The sequence below is a fragment of the Macaca nemestrina genome, chromosome 2 (genome assembly GCF_043159975.1).
Source record: "Macaca nemestrina isolate mMacNem1 chromosome 2, mMacNem.hap1, whole genome shotgun sequence".
NCBI classification, from domain to species: domain Eukaryota; kingdom Metazoa; phylum Chordata; class Mammalia; order Primates; family Cercopithecidae; genus Macaca; species Macaca nemestrina.
In genome coordinates this window covers 4,746,844-4,760,102 of record NC_092126.1, presented here as the reverse complement: position 1 = coordinate 4,760,102, position 13,259 = coordinate 4,746,844, and the positions used below count along the sequence as shown (strand labels likewise).

General features: G+C 40.1%; 1 protein-coding gene across 4 annotated transcripts in view; it reads right to left on the bottom strand.

Annotated features, from left to right (window-relative positions):
* The window catches only part of LOC105470832 (ATPase 13A4), a 169,874-nt gene extending 157,351 nt beyond the window's left edge, over positions 1-12,523 (bottom strand). For 2 of the 4 annotated variants that reach the window (XM_071090645.1, XM_071090647.1), the window contains exons 1-2: positions 12,325-12,514; positions 11,954-12,115 (exon numbers count right to left, since the gene is read on the bottom strand). In XM_071090645.1, coding sequence (XP_070946746.1) covers positions 11,954-12,115; positions 12,325-12,339 — 177 coding nt within the window. In that variant the 5' untranslated portion in view covers positions 12,340-12,514. The other 2 variants (XM_071090649.1, XM_071090646.1) reach the window with 2 other exon arrangements.
* Positions 12,524-13,259: the final 736 nt, after the last annotated feature.

Here is a 13,259-nt window from a genome sequence, read left to right as displayed (position 1 = left end):
CATAGACCAATGAAACAGAATAGAGATCTCAGGAAGTACACCACACATCTATGTCCACCTGATCTTTGACAAACCCGACAAAAACAAGCAATGGGGAAGGGATTCCCTACTTAATAAATGGTGCTGGGAAAACTGGCTAGCCATATGCAGAAAATTGAAACTGGACCCTGTCCTTACACTTTATACAAAAATTAACTCAGTGTGGATTAAAGACTTAAATGTAAAACCCAAAACTATAAAAATCCTAGAAGAAAATCTAGGCAATACCATTCAAAATATAGATACAGGCAAAGATTTCATGACAAAAACTTCAAAAGCAATTGCAACAAAAGCAAAAATTCATAAATGGGAACTAATTAAGCTAAAGAGCTTCTGCACAACAAAAGAAACTATCATCAGAGTGAACACACAATTTACAGATTGAGTGAAAATTTCTGCAATCTATCTGACAAAGGTCTAATATCCAGAAACTATAAGGAAACTTGAACCTTTACAAGAAACAAACAACCCCATTGGCAAATGGGCACATGGAAAAGAATGCAGAAATCACTAAGAGTAAGTAAGCAACACTAAACAAATCTTGCCAAACCAGCATCATATACTCTTAACCAACTGGTTAGGACAATCATTAACACATAGTTCATCTGATTTTAAAAGGTCTTTCTTGAGGATTTTTGCTTCTGAATGTAGAATGCTACAAAGAACATCACACTCACCCTAACAACCAGGAAAAAATTGAGATAACCCACAAAGTCATAAATTTTCTTGAACCCATCAGATAGCTAAGGTTTCAAGGCAATCAAGTAAACCAAATTCCAAAGAACAAGTTCTTTCAAAAAGAAACAGGTTAAAACAATGTTTTTACCTTTTGCAGCTCATGAGAGAAAGTGATGTTGGCCATACAAGTGATAAGAAGAAATTAGCTAAAATTTTAACAAATTTATAAACGCCAAGTTTGGACTACAACATCAGTTTAGCTTGAATATCTAAAAGTCTGAGACTCAGAAAGGGGCTGGCATCCACTCAGAAACTCTTCTTCCCAAGCATCAGTTGGTGCTCATCAGACAGACTGGGGGCAGAGGAGGACATCAGAGAGAGCTCCCTTTGGCAACATAGGTCTGAAAGAGGCAACTAATGGCTCCAGGAGACAGGCTCAAATTCCCTCTTACTTCTCTGGACTCTTCTCTCCTACTATTTAAACTTCTGGAATGAGATAGTAATTGGCAAAAGCCAATTACTTCTGTGTAAGAAATCATCTGCCAGGACACAAGCAAAAATCAATTGAGGCTGGATGAAGGTTAAAGGCAAAAACTTTTACCATTGACTATTCTGAAACCAGGATTCTACATTAAAATCAAATGCAATTAATAGCTAGTGGAGGAGAAGAAAGTCTTACCCAAGAAAACTACAAGTATAAGACAGATTTGGCTGCCACAGAGAGGGAGAATACGAATATTGAGAAAGCACTACTCCCCGAAGCTAAGATACAAAGGGATTGGCTAAGACTAAGTCTGGACAAGTGCAACAGATAACCCTATCTACCTCTACTACAAGCCTAGCAGAGTCATGCGCCCAGGAGGATACCACTGGGAGAGGAATAGGAGCACAAAGAGACACCACTTCTGCAATACAGGCATGCATAGATGACTAAAAACTGAAGGTGTATCCAGATGTTTTGATTTCAACACCTGTGATCCTCATCACGTCTATGCCCAAAAGATCAGAGATTTAAGACTTGTACAAAAACAGATCTGGAGGTTTTGTTTCTCACAAGTTCAAAATAAGCCCAAAGTATAAAATAACTGCTAAACTAATGAGTACTGTGTGGGGCTTGTGCAGCAGTACTAGTACTTGTATTAGTAATAACAGGCTACATCAAAAGCATAAAGTACACTGAGTTATGAGCAGAAGGTTTGAAGTCAATCTGCCTACGCTTAAGTTCTGTTTTTGCTGCTTCTTAGATGCCAGATTTGGGTAAATTATATGGTTTCTCAGTGCCTCCTTTTGTAAGATTGAGGTTAACAACCCACTTGAGTCAGGAGAGAAGAGAGAAACTCTTGTAATACATGCACACATTTTAATTCATCTCATGAGAAATATATCAAATAAAGTCAATGTAACATGTTAAATATAAACATGAAATAAGATACAGTCTCAGATCTCTCCATCTACCCAAACTTAATTCTTGGATAGTATTGTCTTAGAACTGGCTTCAAAACATTAATCATTTTTCACAATATTATCTTCTAAGTACTGATTCTGAAACTAGAGTACCAGAGTTTCAAAATCCTTCAGCCATAGTTCCCCAAATAAGGCAACAGATTCTGGAAATGCTGAAGTGATTACAGTTTCAGCCAGGGCTCTGCGTGTGTACCCACTGAAATCAGAGTGTCCTGGCCTGGGAACATTATATTTCTCTGGAAAGCATTCAGGACATTTGGGCCTCCTCTCTATTCTTTCTCTGAGGGGTCATTTCAGGTACAGCTGTACTCATTGTCCATAAGAATAGCCTTAGGCTGAGGGAAAAGTTGAGGAGATGGTGTTCTGAGCTGCCTTTCAATTCTACCCAGCCTGTGGTTTCAGGCAGCTTACCAAGGTTTATATGAAGGGCACTCAGAAGTAGCTATTGGCCAATTAGTTGAGTCAACCTAATCTGTCTAGTCTTTACACAGCCTTGAAATGGGCACCCAAAATGAATCTCTTCTGGATCCATCAGCAAATGACCAATTCCCTCACCAAAGTGCCAACTCAAGTTCCTGTGCTCTGTCTTCCATGGGCCTGAAGACCCTATACGGTTCAGCATTGGTTAATCATTGGCCAATAGATTTACTCCTTATTTCTTTATTTATGAGTAATTGACACAACTGCCATAAATTGCCAGTTCCCATTGATATAATGTTTCCAGATACGTTTTTCTTTCATTGACCAAAAAACTCACAGCACTTTGAAAACAAATTATTACTTAAATTTCTTAAGATGTTTCACAGTGGTTTTATCTGTTTTAAAAAGGTTTGAATTGTGTGTGTGTGTGTGTGTGTGTGTGTGTGTGTGTGTGTGCGCGCGCGCTTTGGAAAGGACCCCAAGAAATCATCTGTATCGAGCCCTGGTTCAATCCACTATGGAATTATTATTGAAACTGGCCCAATTGTCCCATAGAAGTGATCTTTACAGTCTTTTAAAATAAAAATACTAAAATTGACCCAGGTCTTGAAGATTAAAATTTACATTTGGCCCTCCCTCAGGAAACCCACCCTAGGACTCCTGAATAGTATCAAGTAACTGAAACTCACCAGATCATCACATTCAGACAGTGAGAAACCAGGTCCCTCATCCCTCATGATTTCCTTACTCCTCCCTAATTCCTGTTTACCCAATATAGTTACATTCCTTTCCTGCTACATAAACCCCAATTGTTGTCAGTCAGGAGATGGATTTGAGACTGAAGTGCCACCTCCTCAGCGGCAGCACCCAAATAAAATCCATCTTCCCTGGCAATACTTGCTGTCTCAGTGATTGGCTTTCTATGCAGCCAGCAGCAGGACCTAGACTGAAACCCTGGTGTTTGAGTAACATTATCTCCACCTTGTAAATAGGCCAATGTTAAAGAGAGGTGAAGTGGTCTAGGCCAATGTTAAAGAGAGGTGAAGTGCTCTAGGGTTGTAAGAATAAATCATGTTAGAACCAACACAACATGCTGGTCTAACCAACACAACATGCTGGTCATGCTGGTAATGTTGTGTTTCTTTGGATTACACCCTGATGTTTTTTCTACCATCAACAACTAAAGTAGCACATCCAAAATTTAACAAAAACAATAGGCAACAAACCATTATTTAAGGCAAGGACTTAAGCCATAGCCTGCCATTTACTTTGCCAAATGAACCTGGTAATGTCACTTAATCTCCCTATGCCTAAATTTTCGTATTCATAAAAGAGAGATGATAATTCCTTAGTGGGTTGCTGAGAGGATTAAATACATTACTATGTGCAAAGTTCTTAGTCCAGAACTTGGCTCAGATCAATCGCCATTTAAGTATTTGCTCTTACTATTGCCATCCCTACTCTCAACTTGTTCCTACTTTTTTTTTGGGGATTAAATGGCATTATCATCTTTCCTCATTGGACAAGCTAAGAACCTTAGAGATATCCTTAATAACTACTCATCCTGTTACCTCTTCTTTCTTACCTCCCAGTCTTTGGATTATTATTCTTTGGATTATCATTCTACCATCTAAATATCTATTAAATCTACTTTTTACTCAGCATCCTCTCTGACAAGGCTATATAGTTTAGTCCTATTCCTCTCACCTGGACTATTTCAAATACCTCCTCACTGGTCTCTCTTTCAACCAACTTTGCTCACTCCATGATGTAACATCCTTTAAAGTATCCTACCATATTACTCCCTGCTTCAAAACTTCCAGTGGCTTCCACATTGTGTCAGCCAGGCTGGCATCACAATCATTCTGACCAAGTCCAGCTCCACCATCAAAGATTCAAATTTAGTAGGTCTAGAATGGGACCTAGGAATCTATTTTGTGTGTTTCTACAGATCAATATTTGAGAATCATTGGAAAGGATATTCATTAGAATGTCTTATGAAGTTCTTCAAAATCTTACTCCCACCTCCAGGGAAATGAAATGTCACCTTTCCCCTTGAAGTTTTCCTTGACTGAATTTTTCCTTCTTCTGTGTTCCCACAGCTCTGTATGCATAGCTTTCAAAATGATACCTGTTATATCACACTTTCATTATATTTGTACCCCTGGGTCCCCAACTTGCAGGGACAACCTCATGGGCACACAACCTGTGCGGTCACACAGGGCCCTACGCTCAGAAGGGCCCTACACTCAGAAGGTCCCTACCCTTGGCTTAATGCTCTGCTATCACCATCCTGAAATTCTTAATAATTGTTGAACAAGGGACACCTCATTTTCACTTTGCACTGGGTCCTGCAAATTATGTACTCAGCACTGCCACTCGATTGTGAGCTCCTTGAAAACAGAAGCTATTTGCTATTCTTTCAAATTCCTCCTTAGTTAGCACAGAGGACTCCTGGCAAAAAGTAGAGGTTTCTTAAATATTTGTTGAGTTTATACATGAATGAATGAAAAGATAAAGTATCTCATAGAAAAATAGTATAATATGGCTAATTAACTCGGAAGAATAAGCTTTTTTTATTCTTGGGGGAGAGAGGAACTAACTGATAAAATCCTGAGACTATTAACCATTGACCACTCCAAATAAATAACATAACATTTTCTAGGTTTATTTTTAAATTACTCAAACCACTCCTACTTTTGAGCCCTGCTGCCTCCCTGTTCTCAGAATGCAAAATTGCAGTTAATGGAGCTTGCAATTATGCTATCATGCCCTGAGTTTTTGTGCCAGGCACTGTGTTAAATTCTGAGTGTAATGGGAAGGGGAAAGGAGAAGCCAAGAAAATGTGAAATGAGCAGGGTCACTGTCTTCAAGAAGCAATTAAATTTCACTCCTCTAAAATTTATATCAAAGATGAGTTGACTTCATGGGAGTTCTGCAGCAATGAATCGAGAATAAAGACATTAGACTTGGCCAGTGGCCCAGCTTCCTGAACATTTCAAATGACAAAATGTCTCAGCCTGAACACAATTCCCCCACTATGAGATCTGTGGGGTCACTAGTTAACATGGGCAACTGCCTCAGAGGTGCTCATGGAGCATAATAAACAAGTGGCTATTGAGGTGGGGGAGGTGCTTTTGCTCCCGGGTGTTAGAGAAGAAAAGACGAACATTGGCTATCAAAGTGAGCCAAATAATTGGTGGAAAAAAATGTTCCTAGCTGCTGCTGGAGGCATGACAGGACTCCCAATGTGGCAACGACCACACACCACCCGCTGCCACGTTACGTGTCCGTTGCTAGGTTCTCCAACATGACACGGAAGTCCAAAAAGAGTTTATCGCGCTTTTCTACTACTAGTTTTTAGTTACCCACTGCTGGTTGGTATAATACCAGTTACAAAATCAAGAGATTCTAGTTGAAAACATATAAATGCCAATAAACATATAAAGATGTGTTCAGCTTCAAATCAAGGAAATGTAAAAATAATACAACCACAGAATATCGATTTTGTATACTGAATGAGCCAAAGTTAAAAAGACTGATAATTTTCAATGTTGGCATGAATGGAGGAGAAAGCAAGTATTCTCAAAAAAGATTGCTGGTCTGATTATAAATTGGTACAACTACAACTTCTGAAGGGTAATTTGGCATGATGTGTTAATCCAAATTTAAAATGCATGCCCCCTTTAAGGCAGTAATAATAATTCTAGGCCTTTATCTTAAGGAAATAATCTGAAAAATAAATAAAAACCTAAGTACAAAGTTGCTCATCACAACCAAAAAAAAAAAAATTAGACATAATACACGTGCAACATGGGAAACCTGCTGATACAGTACAATTCATCCAAACACAACTTGAACATTGACATAGTTATGTGACACTCTAATTATCAAATATATATATATATCCATAAGGCATTTGTAGGTATAATGGAAAGGTTAGTTCTTCTTTTTAAAGTAGAGATAGAATCATTCCATTTTTGTTAAAAAATACATATTGACCAGGTGTGGAGGCTCACTCTTATAATTCCAGCACTCTGGCAGGACAAGGCAGGTGGATCTCTTGGGTCCAGGAGTTTGAGACCAGCCTGGGCAACATGGTGAAACCCCATCTCTACATAAAATACTAGAAAATTAACCAGGCATTGTGGCATGCGCCCGTGGTCCTAGCTTCTCAGGAGGCTGATGTGGGAGGATCACCTGTGCCTGGGAGACTGAGGCTGTGGTGAGCTACGATTACACCATTGCACTCCAACCCAGACAGAGACTCTTTCTCCGAAAAAACTAACATTAAAAAATACATATTTATGAGTATGTGTATGTATTTTTTAAGAATATGAATTTTAAATCAATACAATAATTTTGTTTTGCCATGATGCAAACAAATGGATGATATCCAAAAACAATATTCATATTGTTTTTTAACATGTAGGGGGACAAAGGGAGATAGTGATGTCCTGGTAAATATTTAACAGCTGGCCTTCTGGTGGGCCAGGGTGGAAGTCCCGTTGTAGTATTTACAGATTTCTGTGGCATAAATGTCACCAACATTATTTATTTCAAGCTACTAATGTGATGTCACTGAGTTAGGAGTTGGGAAGAAATGGAAAGAAATACAGTTGCACCATGCTGTGTAATACCACTACCTCGTATTTCCATGACACAGATAAATTAGATGCAAATAATCTCAAAAGTATAGATAAGTATGAAGATAGAGCAAAATAGAAAGTGAATTTTAGGTTTTTGTTTGTTTGTTTGTTTGTTTTGAGACAGTCTCACTCTATCCCCCCAGCTTGACTGCAGTGATACGATGTCAGCTCACTGCAGCCTCAACCTCCTGGACCAAAGCAAGCCTCCCCACTGAGCCTCTCAAGTAGCTGGGACTACAGGTGCATATCACCACGCCCAGACACTTTTTTTGTATTTTTGTAGACAGGGTTTCACTATGTTGCCCAGGCTGGTCTGAAACTCCTGGGCTCAAGCAATCTGCACACCTCAGCCTCCCAAAGTGCTGGGATTACAGGCGTGAGCCACGGCGCCCAGCCTGCATTTCTTATTGACATGTCTGGTGGTAAACTCATGAAGCATATTTACTTCATTATTTAGATCCTTATTTGTCATTGCAATATTTTACAATAAACATATATTACCTTTATAATCAGAAAAGAATTCAAAGGGTTTTTTGTTTTTTTTTTGGTCTTATTTGTTAAGGCCTAGGGAAAAATATCAGGGGATATTAATTTTTAAGTCTCACTGGAACAAAACACTTCCCCAAAAGATTGACTGTGTTAAGGTGTAACTAAAGAGCAATGTTAGAATCAATTAAGCCATATGATACCTTTGCTCAGTCATGGTATAAGGAAATGGTTGTAAATTCCTTCAAAATAGAAATACAAAACGTCACGACTCAAAGAGATTTGTGCTCCCAGGCATTCTCATACTCACACTTCACAAATAAGGAAGCTGAAAGGTTGGTGTTTTCCCAAAGTATGCACAAGGTAAGTAGAATATAACCCAGCTCCTCTCCATTTATAAGTAGTCTCTATGGCCTATGAATAAAAGTACACATTCTTGGCCAGGTGCAGCGGCTCATGCCCATAATCCCAGTACTTTGGGAGGCCGAGGCAGGTGGATCACAAGGTCAAGAGATCGAGACCATCCTGGCCAACACGGTGAAACCCCGTCTCTACTAAAAAATACAAAAAAACTAGCCAGGCGAGGTGGCGGGCGCCTGTAGTCCCAGCTACTCAGGAGGCTGAGGCAGGAGAATGGCATAAACCCGGGAGGCGGAGCTTGCAGTGAGCTGAGATCCGGCCACCGCACTCCAGCCTGGGCGACAGAGCGAGACTTCATCTCCAAAAAAAAAAAAAAAAAAATACAAAAATTAGCTGGGCGTGGTGGCATGCACTGGCAGCCCCAGCTACTCAGGAGACTGAGGCAGGAGAATCACTTGCACCCGGGAGGCAGAGGTTGCAGTGAGCTGAGATCACGCCACTGCACTCCAGCCTGGCAACAGGGCAAGACTCTGTCTAAAAAAAAGAAAATAAAAAAAAAGTACATATTCCTTTTGGTATAACTGAATGGCAAGAGATGACCTCATTTTTATGGGGTAGTATTTATTCAATTGGTTAACTGCTAAGGCCCTGGCTCTTCCTACCTTTATTTAGATAATAGCAGCTCACACTTTGCCAGAACTGTATCTTCTCAAAACACGTTCATATGGATTATCCCCACTGATCTTCATGAGAGCTCTGAGTCTGGTAGGGGTAAGAAAGACCAGTCCTATTTTACAGGTATAAAAACCGAGGCTAGAGCAGGTAAGCAGCTAGCCCAAGGCCGGTGAGAGCCAGGCCTCCTGTCCTGTCCCAGTGCTCTCCAGGAGTTTCCTCCTCAAAGCCTTTCTGAGGCAGTCATTTAGGTGAACATTCCCTGAAGGGCACTTTCTCACCTTTCTTTCCTTCTCCCTCCAAAAGCCTCTTTCTTCCTTTGGCTCCTGTCTCATTTCGCACTTAAAGATATTACTTTCAGGTCACCTAGGGTTGCTTTTTAGCTCCTGTTTGCTTTTGTTTATTATTATTATTTATTTATTTATTTATTTTTATCTACTTATTTTTGAGACAGCGTCTCTCTCTGTCGCCAGGCTGGAGTGCAGTGGCGCAATCTCGGCTCACTGCAACCTCTGTCTCCCGGGTTCGCGCCATTCTCCTGCCTCAGCCTCCCAAGTAGCTGGGACTACAGGTGCACACCAGGCTGCCCAGCTAATTTTTGTATTTTTAGTAGAGATGGGGTTTCACCATGTCGGCCAGGATGATCTCGATCTCTTGATCTCGTGATCCACCTGCCTTGGTCTCCCAAAGTGCTGGGATTACAGGCATTAGCCACCGCGCCCAGACTGTTTTTGGTTTTTTAACTCTAAAATGAAAGATAATCCTAGGCATCTTTAGCCCTCAGAATATTCTTCTTCTTTATTTGACATGAAGTCTAAACCCTAGAATGTTGTTTTCTCTTGAAATGTGAAGTAATTTCCACCACAAGAGAAATTACATTTGCAAAGTTTCAAGTAAAGTATATTATAAAGCACAAGCCTAAACACTTTGGTGTGACACATTTCTAGACCTGGAAGTCAGAGGAAACAGGCTTATTTAAGATACTCAAATTATCTTGAAGAAAATAGAAACTCAAATTATCTATAACAGAACAGATCCTGAGGAATGTAAGAAGACTGGATGTTGATGTTCTCCTTAGCTTTGTTTTATGAAGGAAGGAAATGTGTTTTCTTATGGGTGCAATGTTCTCTGGAAGAACTGGAAGAGGTATCAGTGGGCTATGCTCAGGTCCAGAGACAAAAGACTATCAACTTAAACACCACTGTGTGGTGCCTCAGCGCCTGGACTTACTGGTTGATGCAACCTTCGGAAAATTCTGTGTGCATCAATTTCCTCATCTTTCAAGTAAGAATCACAGCATCTACCTCATAGGGTTGTGATGAAAACTAAATTAGCTAGTGGCCAAGAAAATGCGGTGTATACTAAAAATCACTACAAAATATGTAGAATATATGTATACATATAGTTTGATAATTTTTAAAGTTTACTGCTCTGGGCAAGGGATGGAGGAGTGAGTTAAAAAGGAACAGAACGTCAGACACAGCAACAGGCAGGTGGCCAGGTTTCTGTAGGCACAAGAGGATGGAGAGCTCAGGAGTGCATACTAATTGCTGCACCTCTGCTGAGAGTACTGGCCAAATGACTGCCCACCAGAAAACACAGTGTCCCTTTCCATATTAAAAGCCCTCTGCTAACTGGGCTTCCAGCTGCATACGAAACTAGGTGGACTTCCTCATGCATCTGATGGTGCCGTTATGAAGATGGACTGTTAATGAATTGCTTTGGTGGAATATGTACGCTAGGGAAGAGGTAACAGTTTCCCTACAACCATGAACGTCTTCTGGAAAATAAATGATTCTTATTGACACTTGAAAGACAAATTGTCCAAGAGCAGAAAGGGGTGTACTGAAAAAGAGTGAGTGTATTTCTAAATGAGAGAGAGAGAAAAAAAAAATGTTTCAGAGGAAGGAGCCTCTGCCTTCTGGTGAAGAGTATTCAAGATGAAGATAAACTTTTCAACTTAATATCGACAGTAATGAAATATTCACTTCCTAAAGAAAACTCTTTAAAGAAACAAAGACGATATCCAGTGTGGGCTAGCAAGTCATTTCTGGTGACATTTGTGGAGGGGCTAAAGGCAATTCATTGGGCAGTCAAATCTGAATGAAGTAAAGGATATGGTTAAGAAAGGCACCTGAATTAATGTGCCTTTTACTTCTTTATAATTCTTTCAGCTTTGATAGCAGAAGGGATCTACTCTTGAAAGTCCAAAAAATGTTGTTGCTATAGGAACAGGTAAGCAGATTAGACTTGAAAGACCAGTTTAGGAACAAAGAATTTAATAGTCAGGGCTAAAGCAATTAACCAAGAAAAACATTTTAAGTAAATATCTTTCAGGTTTGTTATTTACATATTAATTCCAGGAAGACGAAATGTTATTATTGAATGAGAGCATCACATTTTAACATTTTAATTACATCATTACTGGCATAAAAGACTATGCTTACACAATCAGCAGAAAGACCTTATTAAACAGAGGTACACATTTCTGACTCTCTCTTGATTACATTGTCATTGAGAAATACAGTTTTAAGTTCATCCTGAGCATGAGTCATCTTGGATTTTCCTATAGTTCTCGAGATAGGAGTGCATCTAAAACAAAGGAGATAACAAACTACCGAAAGTTTTCTGTAACCAATCTCTATAATGAGGAAGCCACAAAAGTAAAATTCTAGAAGAAAATAGAAATGTGTATAGGCTGATAATTGTGAATAGTGCATGTCTTCCCTGCCCAACAGACTCAGTGAACAAGGTATGTGAGAAGAGAAGGTTGAAGACCTAGTGGCACTTCTGCTTCTTCCTATCAGGGAATACCCTGCTGCTCACATTAGGGATTTCCTAACATTGTTCGGTGTTTGGAACGGAACTGGCTATACCACTGAGGCTCAAACAAGAATCATAAAGTGGCACGGTGCTTCTCTCCTCTCTGTTTTCTTTCAAAAGAAAACATTATTGACAAGATAAATACAATATTTTCATTCTGGCAAATTTCTGCTGTCAGAGGTTATATTTACAGGATACAGAGATTTCTTAAACATGACCTTTTCTCATGTAATGCCAGAGTGAAATTGCAGAGAAGTCTGTGTGTGTGGTGTGTGGTGTGTGTGTGGTGTGTGTGTGTGTGTGTGTGTGTCTCGCAGGCTGAGGAGTGGGATGGGAAGAAGGGAATGTGGCTAGAATCTTACCATCTCATTCTCTTCTCCTTCATTGAGCAGAGCGTGCTGGCCCTTCTCAAAGTGTCCCATGAAAAAGTGATTCCACACCTCCTTCCTGACCTTGCCGGGCAGATGCTTCCAGGACGAACCCCAACTCGCCGAGCCACTGAGCCACCGCACCTCCTCAGCTGACTAAAAGAGTTAATGATCCTCCAGGTTAAAACTCCTCCTTGAGCACACACCTTCTCTCAACAAACGACAATACTTGGCAAACTGAACTCCTCCCACAAGTCACCCTCTGCTAGGAGGAATTTCTGGCTGCTCCCTGCTTATTGCGTCCTCTCAGAGCAGCTGTCTCAAAGGAGGCTGCTCCCATGCCGATCTTTTTGTGCCCAACTTACAGGGAAAGAACTCATTGCCTGCCCAGTGCCTGCCAGCCTCAGACTTCTGACTGCAAATCCAACAGGACAATACAGAGTTGGCAGGACCCTTCTCAGGAGCCAGGAGCAGATGCAAGAACTCCCAGGTCACTGCTGTATTCAGAGGACCTAAGGAATTGGGTTGAGAGGAAGGGCACAGAGCCGCAGATTTTCTCTGATGAATGAAGGCTTCAATCCATAGCTTTCTAATAGTACTCTCATTCAGTTTGCTTACAAAAGGTACAAATTATCACTCATCCTCTTCAAAAGGTATTTGTAATCACATTTCCTGGTATATGCAAAAAACATTCTATTTAAAGTGTATGTGAAATTAAGTTTACTTTTTTGAAACACATGTAGAAAAAGAACAAAGGTAACATCAAACATCACTAAAATACTGATATTTCAACACTTAAGGAAGTCTAGAACTAAAATATTCAAATGACTACATGGTCAAACTCTTTTTTAAAATTTTCTTACACATTTATTCAATAAACATTGCCTGAGCACAGGGACTACCTAAAAAAGTTAAGTCATATTTGCTATCCTCGTGTTGATGTAGAGATTCACACTTCCAAACAAACATGATAGAAAGTGGATTGTTATTATAAGAGCCGGAACAGAAGCCTAAGATAACTGTTAGAAGTCCCAGTGTGGTGTAGAGAAACACACCGCTACCCTAGCTCCGGCAAAATACCTGTATTCCAGCTGCTTGTCTGCACTGGCCTTGCTATGTGACCATTTAACTATAGGAACTGGCTCTTCTTCTCTGGCACCACCCAACAGGACTGTTGAGAGAATGGAGTGAGATCTTTGTGAAAGTACATGGTACGGCACCGATCAAGTGCTGTTAGGATTGTTAAACTAACAGTAGGTGGTAGCACACAGTGGTTAAGGTCATATGCACTAAAGTCGGA